The 13,743-nt window shown below is 37.5% G+C and overlaps 1 protein-coding gene across 1 annotated transcript in view; it reads right to left on the reverse strand.

Moving 5' to 3' along the window:
- The window catches only part of LOC113440202 (NACHT, LRR and PYD domains-containing protein 12), a 432,514-nt gene that overhangs the window by 72,507 nt on the left and 346,264 nt on the right, over nucleotides 1–13,743 (reverse strand). Inside the window, exon 2 of the mRNA XM_087928375.1 lies at nucleotides 8,080–8,376. Within this exon, the coding sequence (XP_087784501.1) occupies nucleotides 8,080–8,350 (271 nt within the window). The 5' untranslated portion in view covers nucleotides 8,351–8,376. The remainder of the gene's footprint in view (nucleotides 1–8,079; nucleotides 8,377–13,743) is intronic.

Below are 13,743 nucleotides of genomic sequence, written 5' to 3' on the forward strand. Positions count from 1 at the left end.
GATAGGCTTTGGGCCCAGGACACAGAAAAGGACTGAACTGTAATTAAGCTGAAGGACTGCCTATGTTTAAAAAGGAGATATACAATAATATACAATAAATTAATTCCATTTCAACTGTGTGTCGATTAGGTACATATTTTGTGTGCTTATAATTTATAATTAACATTCTCCTTATCAATATAACAATATAACAATAATCACATTTTCATATAAGTAATACCCAATATATATATTTTTAACAATCTTCTCTTATTGCTTTATATATTCATCTAATCTATTTTGTTTTGTTTTCTAATCATTGGTAAAATAAATCCCATACCATGTAAATATTCAGATTCTTCTTTCCCTTTAATTTCCAATGTTAATCTATTCATTTCTGCACATTCAAATATTTTCTCAATTACTTTTCCCTCTATTGGTATCATTTTTCCAATTTTTGAACAAATACAATTCTAGCTGCTGTTAATACATATATAATGGAATATGAAAATATTTGTATTATTGGAGATTACAATGCAATAGTGGATGTAGAAATGGACTATAAAACAGAAAAGACAAATAAAAAGAACAGAAAAATATTACAAGTGCCATTTTACAAGGCATGAGGAGAATTTCCTGAGGAGGGGGCCCCAGGAGCAGAGAGATAAGAGCTATGAAAAATCCCACAGGCTGGCTGACTGCAGAGAAGAGAAAAGGAGTAGAAGAGATCAGATTACAACCCAGCAAATACTTTCTAAGCAGAAAGACCAGGAACAATGCAGGTGTTTCATCTGTGGAAAAAACAACACACTTGAGGAGAGACAGAAAGGAAAAACTATTTGAAAGGAAGAAAATTATCTGATGGACAAGTTTCTGTGGCGAAAGCAGCTATTGCAATAATAAAGACAAATGTTTGATAGACAGTGGTGCAAGTCAAACAATTGTTAACAATTCTAAATTGTTTTACAGGATGGATCCAACTGCTGCAGATGCAGTAGCCTTGGCAAATGGCCAGAAGGTTAAAGTCATTGGAAGAGGCAGTGTGAAAATTCCATATCTGGAAACAAGGTTTAATGATGCATTATGTGTGCCTGAAATGGAATATAATTTGCTGAGTGTCTTGAGTTTAGACAAGCAAGGATTTGAGACCACATTTGTAAATGGAAAGCATCTCATAAAGAGAAATGGAAATGTATGTGCAAAGGGCATAAAAGAGCATAATCTTTATATGATGCAGGGACAAAAAGTTCAATGTGCACAAACATTTGGGAATGTGGCACAACATGATTCATGTATTCATCTCTTGCACAGAAAGCTTGGCCATGCCAGCTTCCGAGTTTTGCAAAAGGGTTACATTAGGAATGTAAGGCATATTTGGACTGTACAGTATGCAAAACATTGAAGTCCAAAGCATTCCCAGTAAGTAAGAGTAGCACAAAGCAGACAACAAGAGCTCTAGAGCTGGTACATGCAGATTTGGTTGGGCCAATGCAAGCCAGTTTGGGAGGAGCTAAGTATGCACTGGTCACTGTAGCAGGTTTGGTTTTGCTATTTACTAAAGAGTAAAATAGAGGTGCTACAGAAATTTAAGCAATGGGTAAGTTTTGTGGAAAGAAGATATAAACAACAGGTATGTCAGCTGCAAACTGACAGAGGTTCAGAATTCATGTCAACAAGTTTTCAACAGTGGTTGGGACAGTTAGGAATAAAACACAGATGCACAAATCCATACACAGCAGCTGAGAATGGTGTTGCTGAGAGGCAGAATGGAGTCTTACAAACCGTGAAGGACTCACTGCTGGAGGACTCTGGTCTGAGTAGGTCATATTGAGGTGAAGCCATGTTGACTACTAATTATTTAATTGGCTGTCGATTTCCTCTATTAATGATAGTCCATATGCAGTGCCATATGGGAGAAAACCACCTCTGGCACATTTAAGGGTTTTTGAGGACTTCCAGTGGTGCTTCTGTTGAAGATGGACCAGAGACTGCGGTCGTGTGCCGCTTTGATCCATGTTTACCTTGTTGAAAGGGTCCCTATGGGACCGGATCCATCTGACCCACCTCGGAGGCATGGGGGAAGAGGGGGAGACCACCAGCTGGGTTAAGGGGAGCCGCATCTCCCCTCCCTGGCTAGGTATACTCCCCTGAAAGACAGAGAGAAACAGCAGCTTAATGGCTGCCCTGAAGACGGGAAACTGCCAGGACCTAAGTGTATGCTGGAGCGATGAAGTGGTGACCGGCGTGTAACCAGATAAAAGAATTTGAACCTTCTTTCAATAACCCTAAGAAGCAGAAGGAAAGAGCCTTCACTTAAGGGTATGACAGCGGTGATCGGAAAATAAGAGGAAAATATAAGCTAAACAAAAACCAGATTTTTATAATCTACAGTGAGCTACAGTGAAATTAGAGACTAAATTTGGAATAATATATAGAATTTGGCATTAATTAGGCATTGGATAGAATGCTGGACTTGCCTGGAATTGATTATATTTTAAAAAGCCAACGGTTGAAATGGTTAAAAATTAACGTTAATATAATTGAAAAGAGAAAAGAAAAGAACTTTGAAAAGTGGAAAGCAATACAGAACACCATCTAATGTGAAGACTTTTTTCCTTTACGATTTTATGGAAAATCACTGGTCTTATAAATGTGTGAACAAGAAAAGATATGAGATAAAAGACTATAACATAACAAGAACCCTGGAAACCTAAAAAAAAAAAAAAAGGTGGGGGGAAACTGTAGCAAGAGGATAAAGGAATACAATATCTTGGGACTGTTGGATGTTGACTGTGACAAAGGGACAGAAGGATTAATAAGGGAAATAGAGACAAACTGAGACTTTTGGCAAGGATTGGAATAAAAAACTTTGAACTTCATTAACTCAATTGATTAAAAAAGATGGAAGAAATAAGCAAAGAATTTAAGTCAGAACTGCAAACTCTGATAGGAATGCTAAAAGAAAGAACGGATTATTGGATACACTGGCAAAAAAAATAATGGCAATGCAGTCTGCAGAAAAACAAAGGAAATTCAAAGAGGAGGAGTTAAAGGAAGAGGAAAATGGCTCAGGTGAGCATGGAGAACAAGAGACATTGCCAAAAGATATTAAAGGAACCAAAATTATGACACTGATGACAGAGGTAATAAATAAAACGCTCCCAGGATTAAACAAAAGAAGAAATCGTACAAGAAACTTCAAAAAAGAGAACAGGAAAGGGCGGAGGGAAAGATGGGTGACTGGCAGATGGAAATAAAAATAATATTAGAGGAAAAAAGAGGGATAAAGAGGAAAGACCGGGACAACCTAGAAAAGGTTAAGGGTTAAAACTAAGAGAAATGACAAGGCCAAGAGATTTAGAGATAAGGGTTAGACATAGTATAAAAAGGGGATACCACATGGGAATGTATTTTGGTATTTTTTATTAGCAATGTAGATTGGGGAGATTTGAAGTTTAAAATTTATTGGGAATTACCCTAAGAGTATTATATAACTATATATGAGAAAAGTGAAGATGGAGTGAGAGACATTAAGAGGGCTCTATTGTTATTAATCATTTCTTTTTTATATATACATATCCTAAAATATGTAATTGATTATTTAAATGACATTAGGAAAACAGACATTATGATAAACTGGGCAAAACTTTACAGGTCAAAAGTGGTTAAGAGGAAGTAGAAAGGGAAACTTAATCTTCCGTTTTTCTCTTCTTTCTTCATTTTATACATGAAATAGAAAATGTAATTGATTATATAAAGGACATGAGAAAATAAAAAGTATGATGAATCAGAAGGGATCATATCGGAATGTAAAATATTTATAATGAGAGTATCATATTATAATTAAAAGTAGGGGAATGAAAATTTATTAAAATTATAAGGGTAAACTTTGGCTAAGTGGAAACTGAAAAAATATGAAATGGTTATATAAACATCTCTGGAATAAATATAAGATACATTGTAGATTGAGGGATATACCATGAGGATCCTAGATAGATTAATTTTACTTTATTTTTACTGTTTTTTATTCTTTACTATATATTGGTCTTGAGAAAGTTAATGAAGATAACAATGTACAACGTAAAATAAAATAGAGGGTAAGCTGAAAATGGAAATAATAGGGGGGTAAAGAATTGAAAATATATGTGAGGATGAAATGATTTTGAAATTGAATTAATGAATTGAAATATGAAATGGAAACTTATTCAAAGATTAGTGGAGTGGATAATAATGTGATGTGATATTAAATAAGAAAGTTGAAAATGTAATTATGACTATGTATAAATGTTGTAATCTGGAATCATGTTGCTCATGTGAAGAGATGTGTAAAAAATAAAAATAAAAACCTTTTATGGAAAAAAAGGGTTTGTGGAAGTAATGCATGGGTGCATATTCCAAAAATCAATTAGAAGAAAAGGATAACCAAAGGCTAGAAACCTCAGGTTTATGGACTGTGAGCCAGGCTCAAAAAGCTATTGCTTTAGCAATGGGAGCAAGATAATAGTATTTGCAAGGTCTGCAAGCTTTGCAGAGCAAAATTGGAACAGAATTGATGCAAATTTTTGGAGTGATTCACTTAGTGGCAGTGATCCATTTAGTGACAGTAACTCACAGTGATAGTAACTCACTTAGTGACAGTGTCAGCATTCAGGGAGGAGAAGCTGAAGAAAATATGAAGCAAGAGAGGGTTGAAGCACAGGAGCAGTCAGACCCATGCAGGTCAGAGCAATGGCACAAAGGAATTCCACCTGACAGGTATTCTGCTAGAGTGTTAGCTATTCTGTTAAAGTGTGTAATGTATGGTATGAGCCAAGAAACTATAAGGAAGTATTGGCATTACCTAAAATTGGACAAGTAAAGCGGAAAGAAGCCATGGACAAGAAAATGAAATCCATGGAATATAGTGTTCACATCTATGACTTTGCCACAGGGTAGCAAAGCTGCAGGATGTAAGTGGGTATATAAGAAGAAAGTACTACCCAATAATGAGATACAATATAAAGCAAGGTTAGTGGCACAAGGGTTTTCACAGATGAAAAATGTGTACTATAATGAGGTATTTGCACCAACTGTAAAGAGTGAAAGCATCAGGCTGGCACTAGCATTGGCAGCAGCATATGGCCATCAAATTTGGCATTTTGACATAACTACTGCATTCCTCAATGCAGAATTAGAGGAAGAAATTTACATGGTTCAAGCACCAGGGTATGAAAGTAAAAAGCCTAACACTGTGTATAAATTGAACAAGGCCATTTATGGGCTGAAGCAGAGAGCCAGGAATTGGAATATATGTTTAGATACTGCATTGAAAGGTCTTGGGTTCAAGAGTTGCAAGGCTGATGGTTGCATATACACTGGAAAGTTAGAAGATGGGAATTGCCAACTATTGGCATTTGTGGATGATCTTTGTTTCATTGCAAAGGATGTATCACAGTAAAAAGGATTAATTCTGATACTTTTCTAGGTTTCTGGATATTTTTGAGGGGGACTCGAGGAGGTTGTGAGGAGGTTGCATGTTTTAATCTAGGGGAAGAAATTGATTGCTCAGCTGTAATGGGGCTACATTGGTATTGATAAAATTGGGCAGTAGCGGTTTGTTACATGTATGTTGCTTTCTTTGATTGCCATGTTTCCTTCTGTGTGTGACATGCCTCCATTTATCTTCCTCCAAAGGTTTAGCCACAGGGTCAATTCCTCTAGGAGTTTGTTTGTTCAATTTGGTTCAATTTGGATACAGCCTTCTGGTGTAGGTTGGAGTTTGGCTAGAGTTGCCTCTAGTTCCTTTGCTTTTTCTTCTAGTAGTTCATGGAGTTTACATTTAATACATTTATAATTTAGGTATTCTTTGGACGTAAGCACATACATTGAACACATATGGCTTACCACAATAATGTCAGTCATTGTTCCATGAGTGTGTGTTGTTGGTTTTTTGCTGGTTGTTTTAAGCATTAAAAATATACATAAAAGTAGGAGATTTTGTCTCAATATATATTTGAAGAAAAAATATAGTTTTAAAATGTTTCATTTTGATAGTTCATTTAAGGAATTAAGAAAATGCTGCCCTTCTTTGTTCTCTGACTCTACCCAGCATTACATGCCCTGCTCTCTTCTCTAGTAGCAACAATAGCATCAGTGGTGGGATTCAAATAATTTAACAACTGGTTCTCTGCCCTAATGACTGAGTGGGCGTGGCTGGATGGTCATGTGAGCAGGTGGGCGTGGCCAACGTGATTGGTCTCACCCTTAGGAAATTTCTCCTTAGTCCAACTCACAATAAAATACCACTGTTCCAATATTTAGAATGGAATAGAATAACAGAGTTGGAAAGGACCTTGGAGGTCTTCTAGTCCAACCCCCTTCTTAGGCAGGAAACCCTACACCACTTCAGACAAATGGTTATCCAATCTCTTCTTAAAAACGTCCAGTGTTGGAGCATTTACAACTTCTGGAGGCAAGTTGTTCCACTGATTAATTGTTCTGTCAGGAAATTTGAGGGGCTCCTACAAAAATGTTGGAGTCTATTTCCCAAAGCACCAAAAGACACAATAAGAAACAATGGATGGAAACTAACCAAAGAGAGAAGGAACCTAGGACTAAGGAGAAATTTCCTAAGGGCGAGACCAATCAACCAATGGAATATCCTGTCTTCGGAAAATGTGGGTGCTCCATCACTAGAGGCTTTCAAAAAGAGTGAGGGAAGTACACCCTAAAAGGACAGTGCCAGGAACCACTAAAACAATGCATAAAATTTAAAACAGCCATTCCCCTTTAAAAAAAAGTCAACCCCAAAGCAAATGCAGCAGCTGAGAGGGAAACTAATTGAAAACCTGGGTGGGCTGCCAAAAGCCACTAACAATTCCAACTCTATTATTCTATGTTCTCTGGGTTCTAAAATTGGGTGCTTCACAGCAGAAGCAATATAGCTGGCTGGACCACACATATATTAAATTCATGGCCTGTGTGATCAAGCTGCATCATTGTCCCCTCCTGTATCTTTTCCCCCAGAAAGAAACAAGAAGTAGCCAATACTGCATCAGCTATAAAAGATCTTGGGGAACTCCAGGGAGTATCAGCTGATCACCCAAGTATTACTTAATACTCTTTATAATGAAAATATTTGTAATCTTGTCCTTCTTCCTCAAGGGAAGAGGTTAATCCCATCCCTAGATGGGCGATTGATGGGTTTCCCTGCCCTAATTGTCAGTTTCTGTTGTTTATTGACTTGATTCAGCATGTGTGGCTGCATTCCAGCTGCAACCGTTAAGTGGTTCTTGGCTGTCTGCCCGGAACTATTAACTGAAGGGGAAGAGAGAGAGAAAAACCTCTCTTACACTTTACTTTTAGCCGGTTCTCCGAACTGCCTAAGCAATTAACTAACAGTTTGGGTGAACTGGTGAGAACCAGCTGAATCCCAGCTGTGAATAGCATCACTACCTATAAGATACCTTAAGATACCGTATTAGGTCAGGAAGGGTGCTGGAAAAAAGGATAGATTAAATTAAACTTTTAAAGATCTCCCTTAAATTTAGATCAATGTACTAATATCTTTGGCTTAAACTTGGCCTATCCGTTTACTTTGAGAGTGATAGGAAAATACCAAGTTGAGTGACAGTAGAGATCCTTCCCTTTGGTTTGATTCCCAGCTCAAGACATGGAGTCTCAGACTAGAAGGAAAGTCCCGCTCTGAAATCCCAGGGAGTCACTGCTGATCCTAACCACCAACAGCTAAACGGATAAGCAAGATTCATTGGCAAAGAAATGATAATGGCTCTTAATTGCCACTTGATCTCAAGTGGAGGGAACATGAGCCATGGTAGCAAAGTGGTTAGAGTGCAGTACTGCAGGCTACTTCTGCTGACTACCAGCTGCCTTATATTTGGCAGTTCGAATCCCACCAGGCTCAAGGTTGACTCAGCCTTCCATCCTTCCGAGGTGGGTAAAATGAGGACCCATATTGTTGGGGGCAATATGCTGACTCTTAGAGAGTTGTACAGCATGGTATGCTGACTCTTACAGCTTAGAGAGAGCTGTAAAGCACTGTAAAGCAGTATATAAGTCTAAATACTATTGCTATTTCTGTAATATGTTGGGTTTTCTTACCTTTCTGTTCAGCTTCTTCAAGTGTTTTTGCAAGATCATTTCTGTTGCATTTTTTAAGGACATCAATGCACACCTCTAGAGCATCTTCTCCATAATATTGAAACAAGAGGTCTACAACGTCTTGATGATCAGCTTCCTCCAGTGAAATTTTAGGAATGTTTTTCTTTCCATTATATCCAATATAATTTAGCCACCATTTAAAAAGTTTAAATTGGTTCTCAGTGAGTTCCATCAATGCATTGTAAATATTTTCTTTCACACTGTTATTCATGTCAATTATGATGAATTATATCCGATCTAAAATTAAAATTAGAGAATTAAACTAATATGGAAAATGAGATTTGAAGAAAACAGCATTAAAATTAAACTAATTAGCACATTTCACAAAGGCACAGCGGTTTATTTATGATTTCATTTGCACAGGTTTGTGTATGTCACCTATTCATGCATTTGAAGGAGGCTATATTCCTAAAACATAGACAGCGCTCATCCTGACTTGAGATGGCAAGCTATAACCAAGAAGCCTTCAGGTTTTCACCTGTCTTTTCCAAGGATGTGAACCCAGAGTTTTTCTCTTGGCTTACACGTAATGGGCAGACAGATTCCCCTTGAAGTAACATATCCCTGTTTGGAGCCACACTATTCAGAAGGTGAAAAGGCACTGTAAAGTCTTCCTTCTGAATGCAGAGGGTGTTCTCTCACTACCTAATCCCATTTAGGTCATTCATAAGAACAGACACTGTATCTTCCATCCCTGAACCCAGATCAGAAGAAATGCAGATACGGAAGTTGGAGATGAAATGATAGCTATCCAAATGATGACTTTATATATATATATATAAAATAGTAAAAAGACATAGTAATGAAAGAGGTATAGACAAAAGTGTGGAAAATAATAGAAAGCCAAGAAAATGAAAAAAAGACTAAACAAAGTTGTTTCCAACCTTTTTTTACAATAATTACTTGATATCATTCCCTCTCAAAATTACATAATATAGTTCCATTTCCCCCAATTTAGTCTTTTTAACCAGTAAATCCAGAAATCACAAGTTCATTTTTATCCATTTTGAGCAATAAGCCTTTAAGGAGTTTTTAGTCTTTTATAAAGTGATAGTTCTTCCTTCCCTAATGAAATATGTCAATTTAGCCATTTCTGAAAGTTCTACCATCTTTGTGATTCATCCCGCCATTGTGACTATCTCTGTATTTTTCCATTTTTGCTCCCTGCAAGTATAAAACCAATCATCCATGAGTTTTTTGTAATTGGCTATTCATAAGTCCTAATAAGAAAAATTCTAGTTTCATCAGAATATTATTCTTTTAATTCTCTGCATATTCACTATTTCACGAACCTTCCATGCATGGTAAACTGTTCCTTTATGGTTCCATGTTTTCAACAGCAGTTAGAAGTGCCTTCACATATTTTAGATAATGTGTCATATACTAACAGTACAACACCTTATAAAAAAAATCTTTTCCAATTCTAAGGTAGTGTGAATTTCAGATCTTTTGACCACCATCTCCAATTGATCTATTTGTATGTTATAACCAAAATTCTTAGTCCATTTTATCATGCATTTTAACTTGTCCCATTTCAAATTTCTACAAAGGTTTGTACAAAATTAGTAAGATACTACACAGGCATCACATCAAGACCGCCTTCAAAAGAGACAGAAAAATAGCAGCCATCCTTAGAAACCCCAAAGATAAAATTGACCTGGAAAACCAAGGCATATACAAAGTTCCCTGTGCATCATGCCCGGCCACATACATTGGACAGACCAATAGAAGAATAAGTACCCACCCGGATGAACACAAAAATGCAGTAAAAAAGCTGGAACACACTTCCTCATTAGTCCAACAAATGAAAGCCACAGGTCATAGCATCAACTTTAATGGCACCAAAACCCTAGCCACTATAGAAAACCCCAGCCACAGAATTATCAGAGAAGCCATAGAGATTGAAAAAAGACCTGAAAGCATGAATAGAAGAGATGATTCCACCAGACTGTCAATCATTTGGAAGCCTGCACTCACAAACAAAAAAATCTCCACACCACAAGCCAGGCAAACACCTGGGCACAAACAGATCCCCCCTGATACCTCCAGCTCAAACACACCACAACCAGGCACCCAGATGAAACCTAGCTTCCTAACAAATGATAGCCATCCATTTATGCGGAACCAAGCTGCACTAAAAGCCTCCAATACAGGAACCCAATGTTGCCAGCCAATCAAGACACAAAAAAGCCACAAAACAGACAGAAGATATTAGAAACACTAATCGAGCAGAACACAGCAAACTCTGAGACCAATAAACACAGACCAAGACTCCCAAACAATCAGGAGGAAGAAAAAACCATTCTGGCACAGCAGTAGGCTAGCCCCAAATTTAAAACTGAAACAACTGTAAAAGTCTGACTCACAGACGAACACAATACAGAAGCCTGATGATGGCAGATGAGATTCTGCCGAAACATTGCTACATTTTTAAAAGCACAACTATAATGACGTGGGAAAATACCCGAACAAAGCTGAACACCATATATACATACATACATACATACATACATACATACATACATATGTTTTCTTAAGTTTTCGCGGGTACTTACATATATGGTATATATGTGTGTGTTTGTGTGTGTGTGTGTGTTTAGAGGTTCTCGTGGGTATTTGTATGTGGATCTTTGGTTATTCGGGCTTTCTCCCACGTAAAATTGGAAGTATCTAGGCAATGTTTCGATGAAGTCTCATTCATCATCTTCAGGCTTGTGTCTTCGGCTTGTGCTTCTTAGGGTAATGTGAGCTTGCAGCTGCTTCTTCCTTTTAACTGCTAGTGGGGGTGTGACTTGATTGGGTGGGGGCTTGGCTGTGTTCTGATTGGGTGGGGTTGTGTTCTCATTGGTTGGGTGGTTGGCTGTGTTCTGATTGGCTGGGGGGGGTGTTCTGTTCAGGTGGGGTCTTGGTTGTGCTCAGGTTAGTCTTAGTTGCTGGGGGATTTGAGCTGGTGAGCTGTGATCCTGATGTTTGGCTTCACGTTTGTGGTCGTGTTGCATCTTCATGGTGGGCATCAGTTCGCTTGATGTATGGGTCAGAGGGGTTTGAAGCGGGTAGTGATGCAGCTGCAGTGCGGCTTCTGGTCTGTGGTCATGTCTCATCTTCTGTGTGGGTGTGAGTCTGCTTTCTACGTGGAAGTGTGGTGGTAGCATCTTGCGTGGCCCTCGTGGGTCTGGGTCTGGTGTCATTCTTCATGTTAGGTACTCATCTGTTCATGAGGGCGGGTTTCCAAATGGCTGGTAGGCGGGAGGTGTCATCTTGTTTATTCATGCTGTGTGGGCGTTTTTCTACCACCCCAGACAAAATGAAAGGTCAGAGCCTTGCTGGGAGCACTGGGCTTCTGCCGCTCATGGATCCCCTCATTTGGAGAATTAGCCCAACCATTCATTCAACTAACAGCCAAAAATATGCCTGACCCCATTGAATGGTCCAAACCTTTGGACAAAACACTCCAGACCATAAAACAAACCCTGGCATCAGCCCCAGCACTCAGGCTACCTGACTATAGGAAACCTTTTACCTTATTCATCCATGAGAAATTAGGTGTTGCTTCTGGCATTTTGACACAACTTTTTGGACACACACATCGACCAGTCACTTACTATTCTGCAACCCTAGATCTGGTAGCTCAAGGGGCTGTCCCCTGCTTAAGAGCCGTGGCAGCTACAGTCGAACTGGTAAAACGATCTAAGGATTTGGTACTAGGACATCCACTATTGCTAAAAGTCCCCCATGAAGTTTTTGCGATTCTCTTAAAGAGCCAGACACAAGCCTTTACTCAGTAGCGTTTGGCTCAATATGAAGCTGAACTTTTTATCTCTGATCACATTACATTTGAAAGATGTAATACTCTAAACCCAGCTACCCTGCTCCCCATAGAACAGGAAGAAGGCAATCTCCATGATTGCCTCCATTTAGTGCATGACGCTGAACTACCCCGCTCTGATTTAACAGATACCTCGCTACAAAACCCCGACATTGAACTTTTCACAGATGGTTTCTCCTACATGCACCAGAACAAAAGAGTAACAGGAGCAGCTGTAGTATCCCTACAAGAAATCATCTGGGCTTCCCCACTTCCTCCCTCCCACAGCACCCAAGCAGCTGAGCTTATAGCTTTTTTTAAAAAACAATTTTATTGGTTTTTAAAGAAAAACAAAAACAAACAAAACATAAAAACATCCAGCTTTCTTTCATAAATATACAGTGTGTCGGTTGGTTTACCAGTTTTTTGTGCATCCATTTCATAGTCTCAATTACAGTTACATTGCATGATAACACATATTATCAATCAAAGATTAAATACCCTAGTATCACTATTAAACAATCATTTGACTATAATTTTATTCATTCATATTTTGCAAGATAACTATAATTTACTTAATTTATTTTATAAGAATTCATATAATCCTACCAAATCTATCCTAAAAACATTTTATAAATATGATTTCAAAAAAAGAAATTTATCTTTATATATTCATTATTTTCTGAAGTTCTAGATATTCTATTATTGTATTTTATTATCTAACCATTGATAGAAAAGGTCCCAAATTTTATAAAATTGTTTATCCTCTTGTTCTCTAATTTCAAATGTCAATCTACTCATTTCAGCACATTCCAATATTTTCTTAATGATTTCCTCCTGCAATGGTATTTTCTCATTTTTCCAATTTTTAGCAAATAGAATCCTAGCTGCTGTTAATACATTTACAATCAGGTATTTCAAATCTTTACTATATGTATCAGGTAAAATTCCCAATAAAAAAATCTCTGGTTTCAAGTCTATGTGTTTCTTTGTCATTTTTATCAACCACATGCGAATTTTAGTCCAATATTTTCTAGTGTCCTCACAAGTCCACCACATATGGTAATATGAGCCAGGTGTCTGATGACATTTCCAACATTTTTCGGATTTATTCTTGAACATTCTTGCTATTCTTGTTGGGGGGAAATGCCACCTGTAAAACATCTTATACAAATTTTCTTTATATGCTGTTGACATTGTCATTTTATAATTTTGAGACCACAATTTTTGCCATTTCTCTAAATCAATCCCATATCCAAAATTCTTCCCCCAAGCAATCATAGTTTCTTTAACTTGTTCTTCCTCTAGTTTAATTTCCAATAAATAACCATATAATTTTTTAATCACCTTTCATCAGTACCTGTCAAAATCTTATCTAAATCAGTCAATTGATCATAAAATCCCTCTGTTTTAAAATCTTCATCATACCTTGAATGTATTTCCGCATATGAAAACCAATTCATCTTTATGCCTTGTTCGTCTAAATTTTGCATCGATTTAAGTTCACCCTTTTCATCCAATATTTCCACATATCTAACTGTTTGTTCCTTCTTATATATTATAGGATAGGAAAATGCTTCAATGGTCGATAACCAAACTGGAATTTTCAAGTAACATTGTCTTTTAATCTTCTCCCAATTTAACCACAAAGACTCCCGTATATGATGTCTTCTAAAATAGCCTTGTGTTTTAGTTCCCTTATACCATAGAAAAGCATGCCAGCCCAACAACAAATCATGCCCTTCTAATGTCAACAATCTAGTCTTTCTTAATGTTATCCATTCCTTGGCCCACATCAA

Source organism: Pseudonaja textilis, chromosome 1 (genome assembly GCF_049901715.1).
Source record: "Pseudonaja textilis isolate UNSWEBS1 chromosome 1, rPseTex1.2, whole genome shotgun sequence".
In the NCBI taxonomy this organism is placed as follows: Eukaryota; Metazoa; Chordata; class Lepidosauria; order Squamata; family Elapidae; genus Pseudonaja; species Pseudonaja textilis.